This window comes from Lepidochelys olivacea (genome assembly GCF_965140295.1).
Source record: "Lepidochelys olivacea isolate rLepOli2 genome assembly, chromosome: 1".
Classification (NCBI taxonomy): Eukaryota; Metazoa; Chordata; order Testudines; family Cheloniidae; genus Lepidochelys; species Lepidochelys olivacea.
The window spans coordinates 248486924-248499852 of NC_140411.1; the positions used below are offsets into that span (position 1 = coordinate 248486924).

At 44.8% G+C, this 12929-nt stretch overlaps 1 protein-coding gene across 2 annotated transcripts in view; it reads right to left on the reverse strand.

The window, feature by feature from the left end:
- Positions 1-4325: 4325 nt before the first annotated feature.
- PTN (pleiotrophin) overlaps positions 4326-12929 on the reverse strand; it is a 111640-nt gene continuing 103036 nt past the window's right edge. For both annotated transcript variants that reach the window (XM_084617562.1, XM_084617563.1), the window contains exon 5: positions 4326-4608. In XM_084617562.1, coding sequence (XP_084473688.1) covers positions 4556-4608 — 53 coding nt within the window. In that variant the 3' untranslated portion in view covers positions 4326-4555. The remainder of the gene's footprint in view (positions 4609-12929) is intronic.

Consider the following 12929-nt stretch of genomic DNA (forward strand, 5'->3'; position numbering starts at 1 on the left):
TCAAACAGTTTCTGAGCACCCCTTAAGTTCTACCCCATCATCCTTAACCCCACCAAAGCTGTCAGGGTAATCTCCACTGTTTTCCCAGCTTACCTTGAAAAAGGGGCCTTGTGGGTTTGAAGTGTTTCTCCGTTACATTGGAGTCCCTAGTTTTCCATTGCAATGATGTGTTCCACACTACCAGAAAGCCCCCAGCTAGAGAAGACTTGTGAGGAAAGGACTTCACCAAGAAGCCCATCTTCCCATGTAATTTGGACAGCGTCTTCCTAATTCCAGGGATCCCATTAATTCTCAACTTAATTTTGTGCAGGACTCATAAAATGGGCAAAAAAGCATCCAATGATCCACCGTAGCCCATAATTGTGTGTGCCAGGAAGAAACAGAGATTTTTGAGTGCAGTGGCTTGCTGGTGCTGCTGTGGGATGAAGGGACCAAGTAGGGAGAACCAGAGATTTCTGGGGCAGGAAGTGGTAGGCTTGTGGCTGCATTCAGAGGTGACCTTTGGATTGCTCTCAACAAGAGCTCTTCCTCCCCTCCCCATCCCCCCACCCCTGGCCAAAAATGCTATTGCAGGTTCAAACCTCCAACCACCATTTGCTTCATCCAGCAATGCCTTCAGAAGTCTGAGAGGAGCTCAAAGGGAACCCCTCCAACTCTGTCAGAATTTAGTGGGGGAATCCTCCTTTTGAAAGAATAACCCCTGGAAAACTATTCCAGGTTCACAGGAGATGCCCCCTTGCAGGGCTTAAAGAATGGAAAGGGAGATTCCCCTTCTCCGTCTTTTTCTCCACTGTGGACAGCTCTGGGAAGGTTGTGTTGAAATGCCAGGTCTCATCAAATATTTCACTAAAAAAGACTTGGCAGGCTTACATAAATTGATATCGATGCAGAGCAATGTCAGCAGCACTTCAGTTCAGAAGACACAAACCATGTGATATACTGACACACAGAGATAGTCCGGATTTGTAGAACAAGGGAACAGCTGCTTTCACCCCAAAGCTTTTAATCCTAATAACAATCACAAAGTAATCTGATAGTTCTCGAAGGAATTCCCCTACACAAACTGGAAGTATTATCATGCCCACACTCAGGCTAAGAGCCTGGTTAGTGTTGCGATATTGCACGTTAGGTGGCTGTTTTCATTCTCCCCTGGATCATTATCAATTAATGCACAATGCTTTATTTGAATTCCCTATCACCTGAGGCCAAACGATGAAGGAACAGCTATGCACCAAGGTGAGGGAAATATGTTACGAGTTGTCTTATCAGCATCAACACCACTTGAGTTCTTGTAGCTATGAAGATGATCATATTACTCCTTTCTTTTTATATTCCTTGCTAATGGTCAGCTCAGAGGGACTTCATTTCCCAGGCATGTCACTTGTGCTTTTAGTGATGCTCCATATTCATTTAGTTGCAGTTAATGCACAATTCAAAGAAAGCACAGAAGCAGAACTTCTACCCAATTCCCACGTCAATCCTGCTCCACAGAGAGAAAGAGACATGAGAAGTGGACTGCAGTGATGTTAATAAAATGATTTCTGAGTTGGCACCTAGCTATTTTGAACCAGGAGCCCAAGCAAGCTGCTGCTTCAGATTGCTGATTTTTATTGTTCTCAAAATTGCAACATCCCTCTCTCCTGAAGAGTATCTCTGGAAGGAATGGCACACATCATTAGATGATCCTGATTGGTGGGTGATACAGTGTTAATGTTACAAACAGGGGCCTCCCTTTCGGTATGGGGCGTTTCTGTCAGGTGCAATGTTAAAACTAGACAGCATCCCAAGCCACAGAATCTGGATCTGAATCTAGAGCCCAACGTCCCCAAATTTGTAGGTGAATCCAGGTTTTGCATTCAGATGCATCTCAAGCCAAAGCATGGCATTTCATCTCTCTCTACTGGTTTTGAGTATCCATAGGAGGTTATGTTATTTTAGGGATATTTATCATTCCCTCAGGGCCACATTATAGCTGTAGCAAATGAAGACGGAAATCATTCCTGAAGCGGGACACTTACATCCACTTCTAACCCCTAAAGCCCTCTTTATAAAACTTTTAGCCCAGTGTATATCAGAGGAGAATGAGGCCATCTATCTGCAGCATTCTCAACTCCTGACAGATCCTCATTTAATGGAGGCAAGCTACACCAATGTAAGAGCATCCATATGCAAAGCTGCACCAGTTTCACTATATTGAGACAATATCACATCTTTAGGCTGTCTCCACTACAAAGCCTATGCCAGTATAGCTACATCACTATAGCCCCCTAGTGTAGACCAAGAGAACCCCGTCGACATAAGAACCCCACCTCCTGATATAACATAGCTATGCTCACAGAAGCACTCTTGTGTTAGCATAGCTGCATCTATACTGGGGGTGTGGTGAGCATAGCTATGTCTAACCAGGGGTGTGTTTTTTTCACATCCCTGGCCAACATTCTTATGCTTGTATAAGTGTTAAGTGTAAACCAAGCCTTAGTAAGCTGTGCACATCTGTGTGTTGGCAAGCCTTCGAGTGAAAGAAACTCTTCCCTCCTAGAACCACCTTCCTTTCTAGCAACTGCTCGTGTCTCTCACTGTTACATGCCGCAGGGGATGAAGGACGGCTCCGGAGAGCAGTTTGAGAACTTCTGCCTTGCAAGACATAGCCTGAAGCATCCTTTCCATTCCAGAACCAGGGGGAGCACAAAGAGGGTGTGCCTAGTTTATTTGATATGGTGGTGGTGGGATTTTAGTGTGTTAGTGTGAGGAAGGGAAGCTCCACCATTTCTACAAGCCATGCCCCAATCCTGTAGCGTGATCTGTTCAGATGGACCCCCCCCTACACCCAGTGCAAAACCACTGACATTGGCAGGTTCCCATTGATTCATATATTTTAAGTCCAGAGGGGACCACTGTGATAATCTAGTTTGACCTGCATAACACAGGGCATAGGACTTCCCTGCAAAAATTCCTGCTTTCCTATGCAGCCAAATCCTATCCCTTTTGATACTATAAGGTTGGGATTTTCAAATGCAAATTCAGTGGAATTTGGGCACTGAAATTCCTTAAACTCCTTTGCAAATCTAATCTAAATGTTGTCTTGAGTGAAAAACCAGCCTTCTCCCCAGTGTAGCCCTTTATGGGACTTTCCAGGAGCCAGTTGGGTAGCACTTTAGCTCATATAACAGAGGCCTTTTCCCTGGGCCTCCCACTCAATTGAAATAGTGGACTAAAATAAGAAAAGATCAGCCTTCCTGTACCCTCAAAAAAAGGACAGATCCAATATCTATTAAAATGAGGGCTGGTCAGTTTTTTTTCAATCAACATTCCCCCCTCCCCACAAAATACTTTTGAAATGAAATTTTATTTTGACTGAAATTTTCCAAGTTTTAACAAAAACCAAAACCTTTCTTGGTTTTACTTTCCCTTTTTTCTAACAAGATAAAAGAAAAGGGGAGAGGAAGGGGGTGAATGAAAAAAAAAATTCTGTTTCAAAAACCAATTTTTTTTTCCATTTTTGTTTTCTGGAAAAATCTGAAAAATTCCATGACCATTTTTTTAAAAAAATCATGTATATCAAATTTTTCTGCTGAAAATACTATTTCTCAACCAGTTCCAATTAAAATCAATAGAAAGGCTCCCACTGACCTCAACGGGAGATGGGTAAGGCAAAAACCCAATGCTCCCAACAAGACTGCATGAAAAGGATATCCCCGTGCTGGGGAAGGGAGGGGTGAAGGTATTTTTGCAGGATTTGAGGTAAAGAGAGGGAAACGTTTTTCTCTGTTACCTTGAATGTTTCATGAAAACAAAAGGAGAGTTTTGGTGTTGTTTCACTATCCCAAGCACTTTTTCAGCCAAGTGCCACACTGAAAATTGAGGACTTTGCCAACCTCAGCTTTCTAGAGAGAGGATTTCACCATTCTTGCTGCCAATAAAGTGCCAATGGTAGAAACAATGAGATTTTAAACAGTAGTATTTTGATCTGAATACTTACTGTCCCACCCCCCCTCTTACTTTTTGCCAGCAAATACTAAACCTTCCCACCCACCCCAAACGGACAGTTTCCACACCGTTCTCTAGTTGTGACAAGAATTTTAAAAGACTCCCCCAGCCCCCACACCTCCACCCCCAAAGTCCTGTTTGTTTCAGATCTAAGGCCTGAATCCTACACATTACTGCATATAGGCAGACTCCTGCTCCCACACACTGCCCCACTGACTTCCACAGGCTCAAGGCTCTGCCTGCATGGAGTAATTTGTCTGGATCAACATCTAAAATAAGACTTGAGGGGAAAAAATACCTTAAAATACCCTACATTGTTCAATATACAGTAGTAATAATTTTCTGAATGAAATTACAGTTCTTTATTGCAGGCCTCTAAAATGTTGTTAGGGTTATACATTAAAAAATACTAGAGTAAAATTTTAAAAAGGTGTGTGTGTGTGTGTTTCCTCCTATTGTACAATTAAGCTATAAATAATTTTAGGGTAAATCGCCTAGATGTAAATGAAACTGTTAACTGATCATGCTTGATGATGTCCCTTTCTCCTGCTGCCCAGCATGGCTTCTATTAATCCAGCATCTTCTCCTGTTTCTTGCCTTCCTTTTTCTTCTTCTTGGGTTCTGCCAAGATGACAACAATGAAAAATATTAATAGCTAAATACAGTACACACAAAAAAACCACTTAACCCAGTGCTCAGGCAGGTAAGAGAAGCTTTTTTCCCTTATCTTCTCTATAGACACAAGAGCTGTTATTTCGGAGCCAGGGAAGAAAAATAAAAAAGAAGGAAGGACCAGGGTGTGCACAGAACCTTTTCTATCTGATTGGATGACTACATTTGGCATGCAAGGCATTGTCTTGGGGACTTGCTTAGAAAATAAGAAAACAGCAGGCAGCAACTAGAGAAACCTGGTCACGGCTCAGTGGAGAGCTGGAGAAAAGCTTTGCACTCCCACACCTCCCTCATTTCCTTTCTGTTTCATTTGGCTTTCTCCGAAGGTGAGAGCAACTCCAGAGGGTGGTGAGAAAGCTCTCTCGCTTCTCTGGGCCCTGTTCTGCCAGTGTCTTCCCTTTTTGTTCAGAACAGCACCTGTGCACATTTAAAATCCAGTCCAAGCTCAGACACAAAATGCATCCACTGTTGGCTTGGGCTGTAGTCACCAAGAGTTTTGTCGCCAAGGGGTATGGAGTAGTACATGGCTAGCATTGGGTGAGTGAGGAAACAACAGTATAAGTTTAATTTAAGGTTCCTGTGTCATGGTCTTTTATAGATAAATCAAGTTCATAGTGTAGCCTAGCAAAAGATTATGAACAAGAGGAGTTTCGGGGTTAGGGGAAGTGCATGGTGTGATGCTGGCAGACCAGATGCCAGCTCATGACAAGGCTCCAGGCCTTACTGAACACATACAAATGGATAGCTGGAAACCAATTCTGCGTACCTGTGTGTCAGCATTATCAAAACAGATGTGAGATGTTAAGTTACTAAGAATGTGTTTAGACTTTATAAAATGCTTGTAGGATGCAGCATGTATTGATCTCATTTATAACCTCTGTGGTTATAAGTAAGATCAATGGCTGCAGCCCATACTATAAAGTTCTAAGTGTTTGCCTTGTAAACCTCTGTAATTGTGTAACTCACTAAACAGGAAAAGAAGCAGTAATTAAGGCAAAGTGCTCACCCAGCACACAAGATGGCCCATTGTTGGCAAATGAGGTATTGTGGAGCATCAAAGGACAGAGAGAGACCCTCTTAACTGCTTTCCTAACTCTCTCCAGGAAGGAGAGACCTGTGCATGAACTTATCCCATCAGGTTTGGATTCTGGAGTGGAGAGGATAAAAATCCCTGACAAGGAGAAACTGAATCTCTCTTATGCTGTCTAGATCGGGAGGGGCAAAGATTCCTAAACATAAGCAAAGAGATCCCCGTGCTGCTTGGCATGGGTTAGTCCTGAAAGACATTTTGAATGGGCAGATTACTACAGCTCTGTCACCTTTTGAATCACACACTGAAACTCATTTGTGTATAGATGCTTGCTTGCTCTGTCCTGTAAAGAACTCTCTTACTTCTTATTCCTAGTTAATAAACCTTTAGTTATTTTACTACAGGATTGGCTACCAGCATTGCCTTTGGTATGAGATCTAAGGTACAAATTGAACTAGGGTAAGTGACTGGTTCCTTGCCACTGGCGCAATGCTCTGGGCGGCCGGGCTGCGAGCGCCTCGGGCAGCGCAGCTGCAGAGCCCGGTCGGACCCAGTGCTCTGCGCTGCATGGCACGGCTGCCTGTCCTGGTGCTCTGGGCAGCATGGCTGTAGCGCTGCCAGCCACCGGCGCTCCAGGCAGCGCGGTCAGGGGGCAGGGAGAGTTGGATAGAGGGCAGGGGAGTTCAGGGGGTGGTCAGGGGCCGGGGGTGTGGATAGAGGTCAGGGCAGTCAGCGGGCGGGGAACAGGGTGGTTGAATGAGGGCAGGGGTCCCAGGGGGGCAGTAAGGAAGGAGAGGGGGAGTTGGATGGGGCAGTGGGGGGCAGTTAGGGGTGGGGGGTCTGGGGGCTGTCAGGGAGAAGGGGTGGTTGGATGGAGCAGGGGTCCCGGGGGGGGGCGCAGTCAGGAAGGAGACGGTGGTTGGAGGGGGTGGTGGGGGGCAGTTAGGGGCAGGGGGTCCAGGGAGAAGGGGTGGTTGGATGGGGCAGCAGTCAGGAAGGAGAAGGGGGGTTGGATGGGGCAGCGGGGGGCAGTTAGGAGCGGGAGGTCCTGGGGCAGTCAGGGGACAGAGAGCAGGGGGCATGGATGGGGCAGGAGTCCCGGGGGAGCCGTCAGGGGGCGAGAAGCGGGGGGAGGGGTCAGATGGGGCCAGGGGCACAGCCTCCCCTAACTGGCCCTCCATACAATTTCAGAAACCCAGTGCAGCCCTCAGGCCAAAAAGTTTACCCGCCCCTGGACTGGAGTGTCTTAGGGGACTGTCTGTGACCCTAGTTAATAGTTATAAAACTATTATAGTACTTTGGGAGTTCACATTTGTTTCTGCATTGGTGAAATCTAATTATAGAACATACAGCCAGTGTGGGGTGTCTGCCCTGTTTTTTGACAGTCTGCCCTGAGGTTGGCACTCTTGGTCATGAGTCACTCCAGACAGCATGACACTTGGACTACTCTTGTATGTCATTTTTCATTGGTGGATCACAAACCTCTCTACAAATATTACTTAATCCTCACAATGCCACTGTGAAATACAATACCGTATATATTTATACCAGTATACATATGAAGAAACTGAGGCATGGCACAGTTAAGCTTCTTGCCCAGGACCACACAGCAAGTACTGGCAGAACTGGGAACACAACTCAAGAGTCCTAGCTGTCCGACCCTGCTTTAACCACTAGGCATCACTCTCCATCAAATCGCACCATCACTTCTTCCCTTTATAGGAAAAATCCGTATTGAAATCACAGGCCAAAAGGCAGCCTCCAAGCCAGGAGTTTGCCAGGTGGGCATTTGGTTAGTGTTCTTCACTAGCACTTGAGAGTCCTGAGTCAGATGGCTGGGTATGACTTTTTACTCTGATTGGATCATTCAACTTGATGATCTGGGACTCATCCACTCAGGTAAATCTGCATAGTTCCACTGAAGCTACCCTGTTTTACACCAGCTTAGGATCTGGCTCTGAGTATCTTGAGCAGAAAGATCACAGGGGGAACCTCTCTCCTATTTCTTGGTTACTGAAGCAAAAGGGGGCACCAACCTCAGGAAAGGATAGAAGACCATGAAATCCCCAGAGCTCCAGCATCCATTTTTCACTTCATCTCCCTTGCCACCCACAGAATGTGCTAAGTAAGGGCTTGTCTACACGAAAAACACTGCAGTGCAGTGCAGCCACAGGGCTTCAGTGTAGACCGGGGGTCTCAAAGTCCCGGCCCGCGGGCCATCTGCGGCCAAGAACCTCCCCGCTGCGGCCCGCGGAGGAGAGACGCATGCAGCCTCGCTGCCGGCAACATCTGCGGCAGGCGCTGCCCTCTGCAGCTCCCATTGGCTGGGGGAGAGGACAGCGATATCATCAGTAGTCGCCTGGCAGAGTCAGCCATGGAGGCAGCATCATTAGCTGCTGGGCAGAGTCAGCCATGGAGGCAGCATGACTTTTTCCCACAGTGAATATAAACAAGTCAAAATACCGAACACAAGTCTCTGATGCCCACCTTGCTGCAATGCTGAAGCATTCAACTGCTCAGTCACTGAGGCCAAACATCAACAAACTGACAGAACTGACGCATTGCCAGGTGTCTGGCAAACATTAAGACTCTCTGGCGGGTGAAGAATTGTATAAAAATGTAGGACAGTTTTATTATTTCTGAGAAATTTGAAATAAAAAATTACAATATAAACATTTTCTTTTCTGAATGCCATTTTCAGTCACATTATTGGCCTGCTGGGAGGATTTGAGGACTGGCCCTGGCCCTAAGGTAGATTGAGTTTGAGCCCCTCTGGTGTAGACACTACCTATGCTGACAGGAGGGATTAGGTTGATATGCTGCTCAGGGATGTGGATTTTTCATACCCTGACGGATGTAGTTAAACCAACCTAATTTTCTAGTGTCAACCAGGCCTAACTCGAAGAGTACGTCTTCACTTAAACCGCCACAGCAGCATAGCTGCAGCCGCACTTCAGTGTAGACATTACCTACAGTGATGGGAGGAATTCTCCCGTCAGCCTTGTTAATCCACCTCCCTGAGAGGTGGTAGGTAAAAAATTCTTCCATCGACCTAGTGCTGTCTACACCGGAGGTTGGGTCGGCACAGCTACATCTCATAGGGGTGTGGATTTTTCACTCCCCTGAGAAACATAGTTATGACAATGCATGTGTTCAGTGTACACCAGCCCTGAGCAGTAATTGGTAAAGATGGGGCATAGTGTTACTGACCCTCCTGAATGATACAAAGGGCACTCTGAAGAGACCAGTCTCTCTCTCTCTCTCCCCTTCCACTAGAGCAAAGTAACAGCTACTCCCCCTCAATTAGACAAGCTGTGGAATTTGTAAAATCTACTCAGACTCAGAGGTAGCAGAAGAAAATAATGCAGACTTCAACTAAAATTTGCTAAAAGCATTGGAGATGGAAGAGGGTGAGTTACTTGTCCACAGATTCTTCCGTTGACCTGCTACTACCTCTTGGGGAAGTGGATTACCTACCCCATCGGCATAGGTAGCATCTTCTCTGAAGCACTACAGCAGCACCACTGTGGCATTGTAAGTGTAGACGAGCCCTTATTCTCACATGAGAAGGGGAAAGACTATGCCAATGTATTGCACCTTTCTGTCAATACAACTGTCCACGCTGGGAGTTGTACTGGTATAAACGTATCAGTTAAAAACAAAAAATCACACCCCTAATTGAATGTTATACTGGTACATAGACCAGGCCTTAGGCTCATTTGAAAGGCCTTAGGCCCAGCTGCCTAACCATGGATTTAGGAGTCTAATTTTAGGCAGTCAGGTTTGAAAACGTTGGTTTGTGTATTCAGACCCTGCTGGTTACCACTACTCATGTCTAGTAACAACTGCTACGCTCCTCTCCTTATTGCAGAGATTATAGATTGTAGCATCTCCACAGTTAACAAGTTGGGAAGCTGCTTTGAATTGTATTTTATTCATCTTTGACCACTGTTCAACCCACAGCTCTGCAGCTGTGTGGCTCTCATTTCCATCTTCCTCCTAATTCCACACTCGAAAAGTAACTTGTATTGTACAATAGCAAGTCAGCTTCTGGGGCCGCACAGGAACCCATGCCACCTTGCTCACTCAGCCCTGCGCTAGTTTCCTGCCTGTGGCAGTCTGATGTGACTGAAGGGTCACAATGCTAGTCGTACCAGAGCTGACCCCTTGTCAGGAAGCCCTGACTGGCTCCCAGGGCACTGGCAAATTAGCTGAACCCTCTACAGTCTCATTCCCCCATATCTGCTGAACAAGGGGAAGCGAGGGAAAGATCCATTGGATACCCAGTATCTGATAAGCCACTTTTTCATGTTCCTATCCCAGGCATGAGAAGCCGTCTGGGTCTGATTCACCTTAGCACAGATTGGACGCAAGACCTTAACTTCAGAACATTAGGTGGGGACCACATTTCCTATTAGGCTTTTTAATGTGGTCTCAGCCTGCCTTCTGCAGTAATTGGTCAAGCTGTCTCCAGTGATAATGAGCCTTTGGGATGGAAGAGGCACTGCACTGCTGTTGCCAATGCTAACCATCCCTGCTCTCGCTCTCTCTCGGCTGCGCAGCACTGAATCAGGAGATGCCAGGGGAGGCAGTTTTGGTTGAAACTAAAACACTGCCAGCTCTGCAAGTGCTCTGCGTGAGCAGCAGGCTCCTGCAGCTTTTCCACTGAATGAATGCCATATTTGCAAAGAGGAAGTCACAGACTCTGCACATCAGCTGTGCGCTGGCCATGGGGAATGTGTTTGCACCTGACATGTGTTAGTTATAATCACCAGAGCTGTTATGAGGAGCTATGAACAGATGAGAGGCAGGTGCCTACCCACTCACATGTAATTCTAACTTGAATTTACCCGCTGCAGCATTCACTTAAAGGCACCTCAGGCACCGCTCACTGCAATGCAGGAGGAGCCCCACTAAAGAAGTCAATGGCATCAGTAAGGTAAAAGTTAACAAATAAAGGGCTTGATCCTCGAGTTCAGTCAAACTGTACTCAGCACACAAAATGGCAGAGGGGGCTGTTTGCCACATCTATGGTCTCCCATAGGAGCTATTAATCTGACTGGGGTTTGCTGGAATGTATCAGTAGCCCAGACCTGCCCTCTCCCTCTGGCTCTGCCCCAACACATACACTATGCTGGGGAGCCAGCGGAGGGAGTACAAAGACTGTTACACCATCTCTATGCCAGATGGGGATTCTCTCTTATCAGAGGAACCCTTAGCTGCCCTATTAGGTCCACTTTGCAGTCTCCTTGCTTCACTGGAGCAGCAGAAAGGAACCAAAGGGTGGGCCAGGTATGGCCCCAACTATTTTAACTAAATCCAACTAAAGTGGATTTAACAGACCTCAGCAAAAATTTTCAAACTAATTTTTTTTTCAATGCAAAATACAAATTCGAGTCAACCAAAACAGTTTCAGTTAAAAAAACTTATTATTCCCCCTGGACATATTTTGTGTCGACATTTTCAAAATAAAACCTTTCCTTTTTTTTTTTTTTAAATCAAAACAACTTTCATTTGGAAATTTACTTCAATTTTATTTTTAAAAAAATATTAGTTTTTAAAAGCTTGAAAATGAAACATTTTGGGGACAATGAAACATTTAATTCCATTCAAAATTATTTATCTTTTCAATTGTTCAGTACACTGAAAAATTAAAGAAAAAATTGTTTTGGTTCAACTCAAACCAATTTTTTTTTCGGTACAGGCAGCAAACCCAAAATATCAGTTATTCACACAGCTCTAGTTATTAACATTTTGTCTGGATGTTTAGCAAAAAGTGTGTACCTAAAACTTGACACTATGTTTTCCCTCTTCCCCCCAATCACTTCTGAAATACTTCCCAATACCCCTGTCCAGCTGGAAACCACAATAGTATGTCAATGCCCCAACCCAAGTAGAAACCAGAATACGAGGCAGTACACATGCAACGACAGAATTCACGACAATTGGTAATACAGACACAGAATGGCAATCAAGTGTGCTTCACAGTGAAATAGCCACTTGCTGGAACCCAAAGCATTTCCTCCAAATAAAGAAATAGCCTATCATTGCATTGCATACAAATACACCTCAGAAAGAGCGAATTGTGTGGCTGTATATGGATTTAATCCTGCAACCATTAATCACACCAGCAGTCCTTACTCATCAGAGTAGTCCCATGCATAAGGAGTATTCACTTCAGTAAGGGTTCCAGGCTCAGGAACTGTCTTTGATTAGAACAGAGCCACCATGGGTCTGATCCTGTTCCCACAGGGGCCAGTGACAAACATTCCATTGATTTCACTGGCAGCAGGCTCAGTCCCTTATTTAGAAACCACCATCATTTGATAGCAACACTCTCTCTATGCATGTCTGAATCTTTAAGAATAAGCCACTTTTTACTCAGCAGAATGCAATAAAACATGGAAATCTTTTTGAACTGGTGAAAATAACCTTTTTCAGACCTAAATACAGTTTGACAAACATGGCTAACTGACAAAAATCTCTCTTTCCCTCTTATCTGTGTCTGTCTTTTCTATGTACACTTTATGCTGTTTGGGGCAGGGACTTTCTACTATTCTTGTATGTATAGCACTTAGCACAGTGGGGCCCCATTCTCAGTTGGTCCTTAGGCACTACCATAATAAACATGATTAAATAAATAATAAATACATCATCATCATAATTTCAGTCATAGGCATTTTTTCCCAGAAAATTGCCCTTTCATCATATTGAAACTATATAAGAGCATCATGGTACAGGTTTCAAATTAAAAAAAGGAGCACTTTGAACATCTGTTTATCTAAAGTGGGAGTCAAACCTGAACTGAAACTTGGAGGAACTAAAAAGTCCATTTACTCCATTTTAGTTTTTGTGCACCTCTGCATTTCCTGCATTCAGCGTGGATTCAGTGCTCAGTGCTATGATCCTGTGAGAAAGGCAATGTTTTAATGAGATTTCCTGTCCCAGGAACATAAGCCACAAGGAGTCAAACACGTATTTGAACCAAAATGCTCTGCCTGTTCAGGCATATTCATGATGACACCAGAAAGCCAGTCACAGGAGCAGTATCACCAACCCCAAACATTCAAAAATTAGGAGTAAGGCCCTGAAAAACCACAAAATTGGCTTTGAAATGATGAGATTTAATAAGAATGATAATAATTTGGGATTCCTTTTCTTCACATTCTAGTATTTAAGCCTTTAAGGTTATACTCGGTCACATTTTCAGGCTTTTTTCTGCAACCACAAAAGCTAAGAA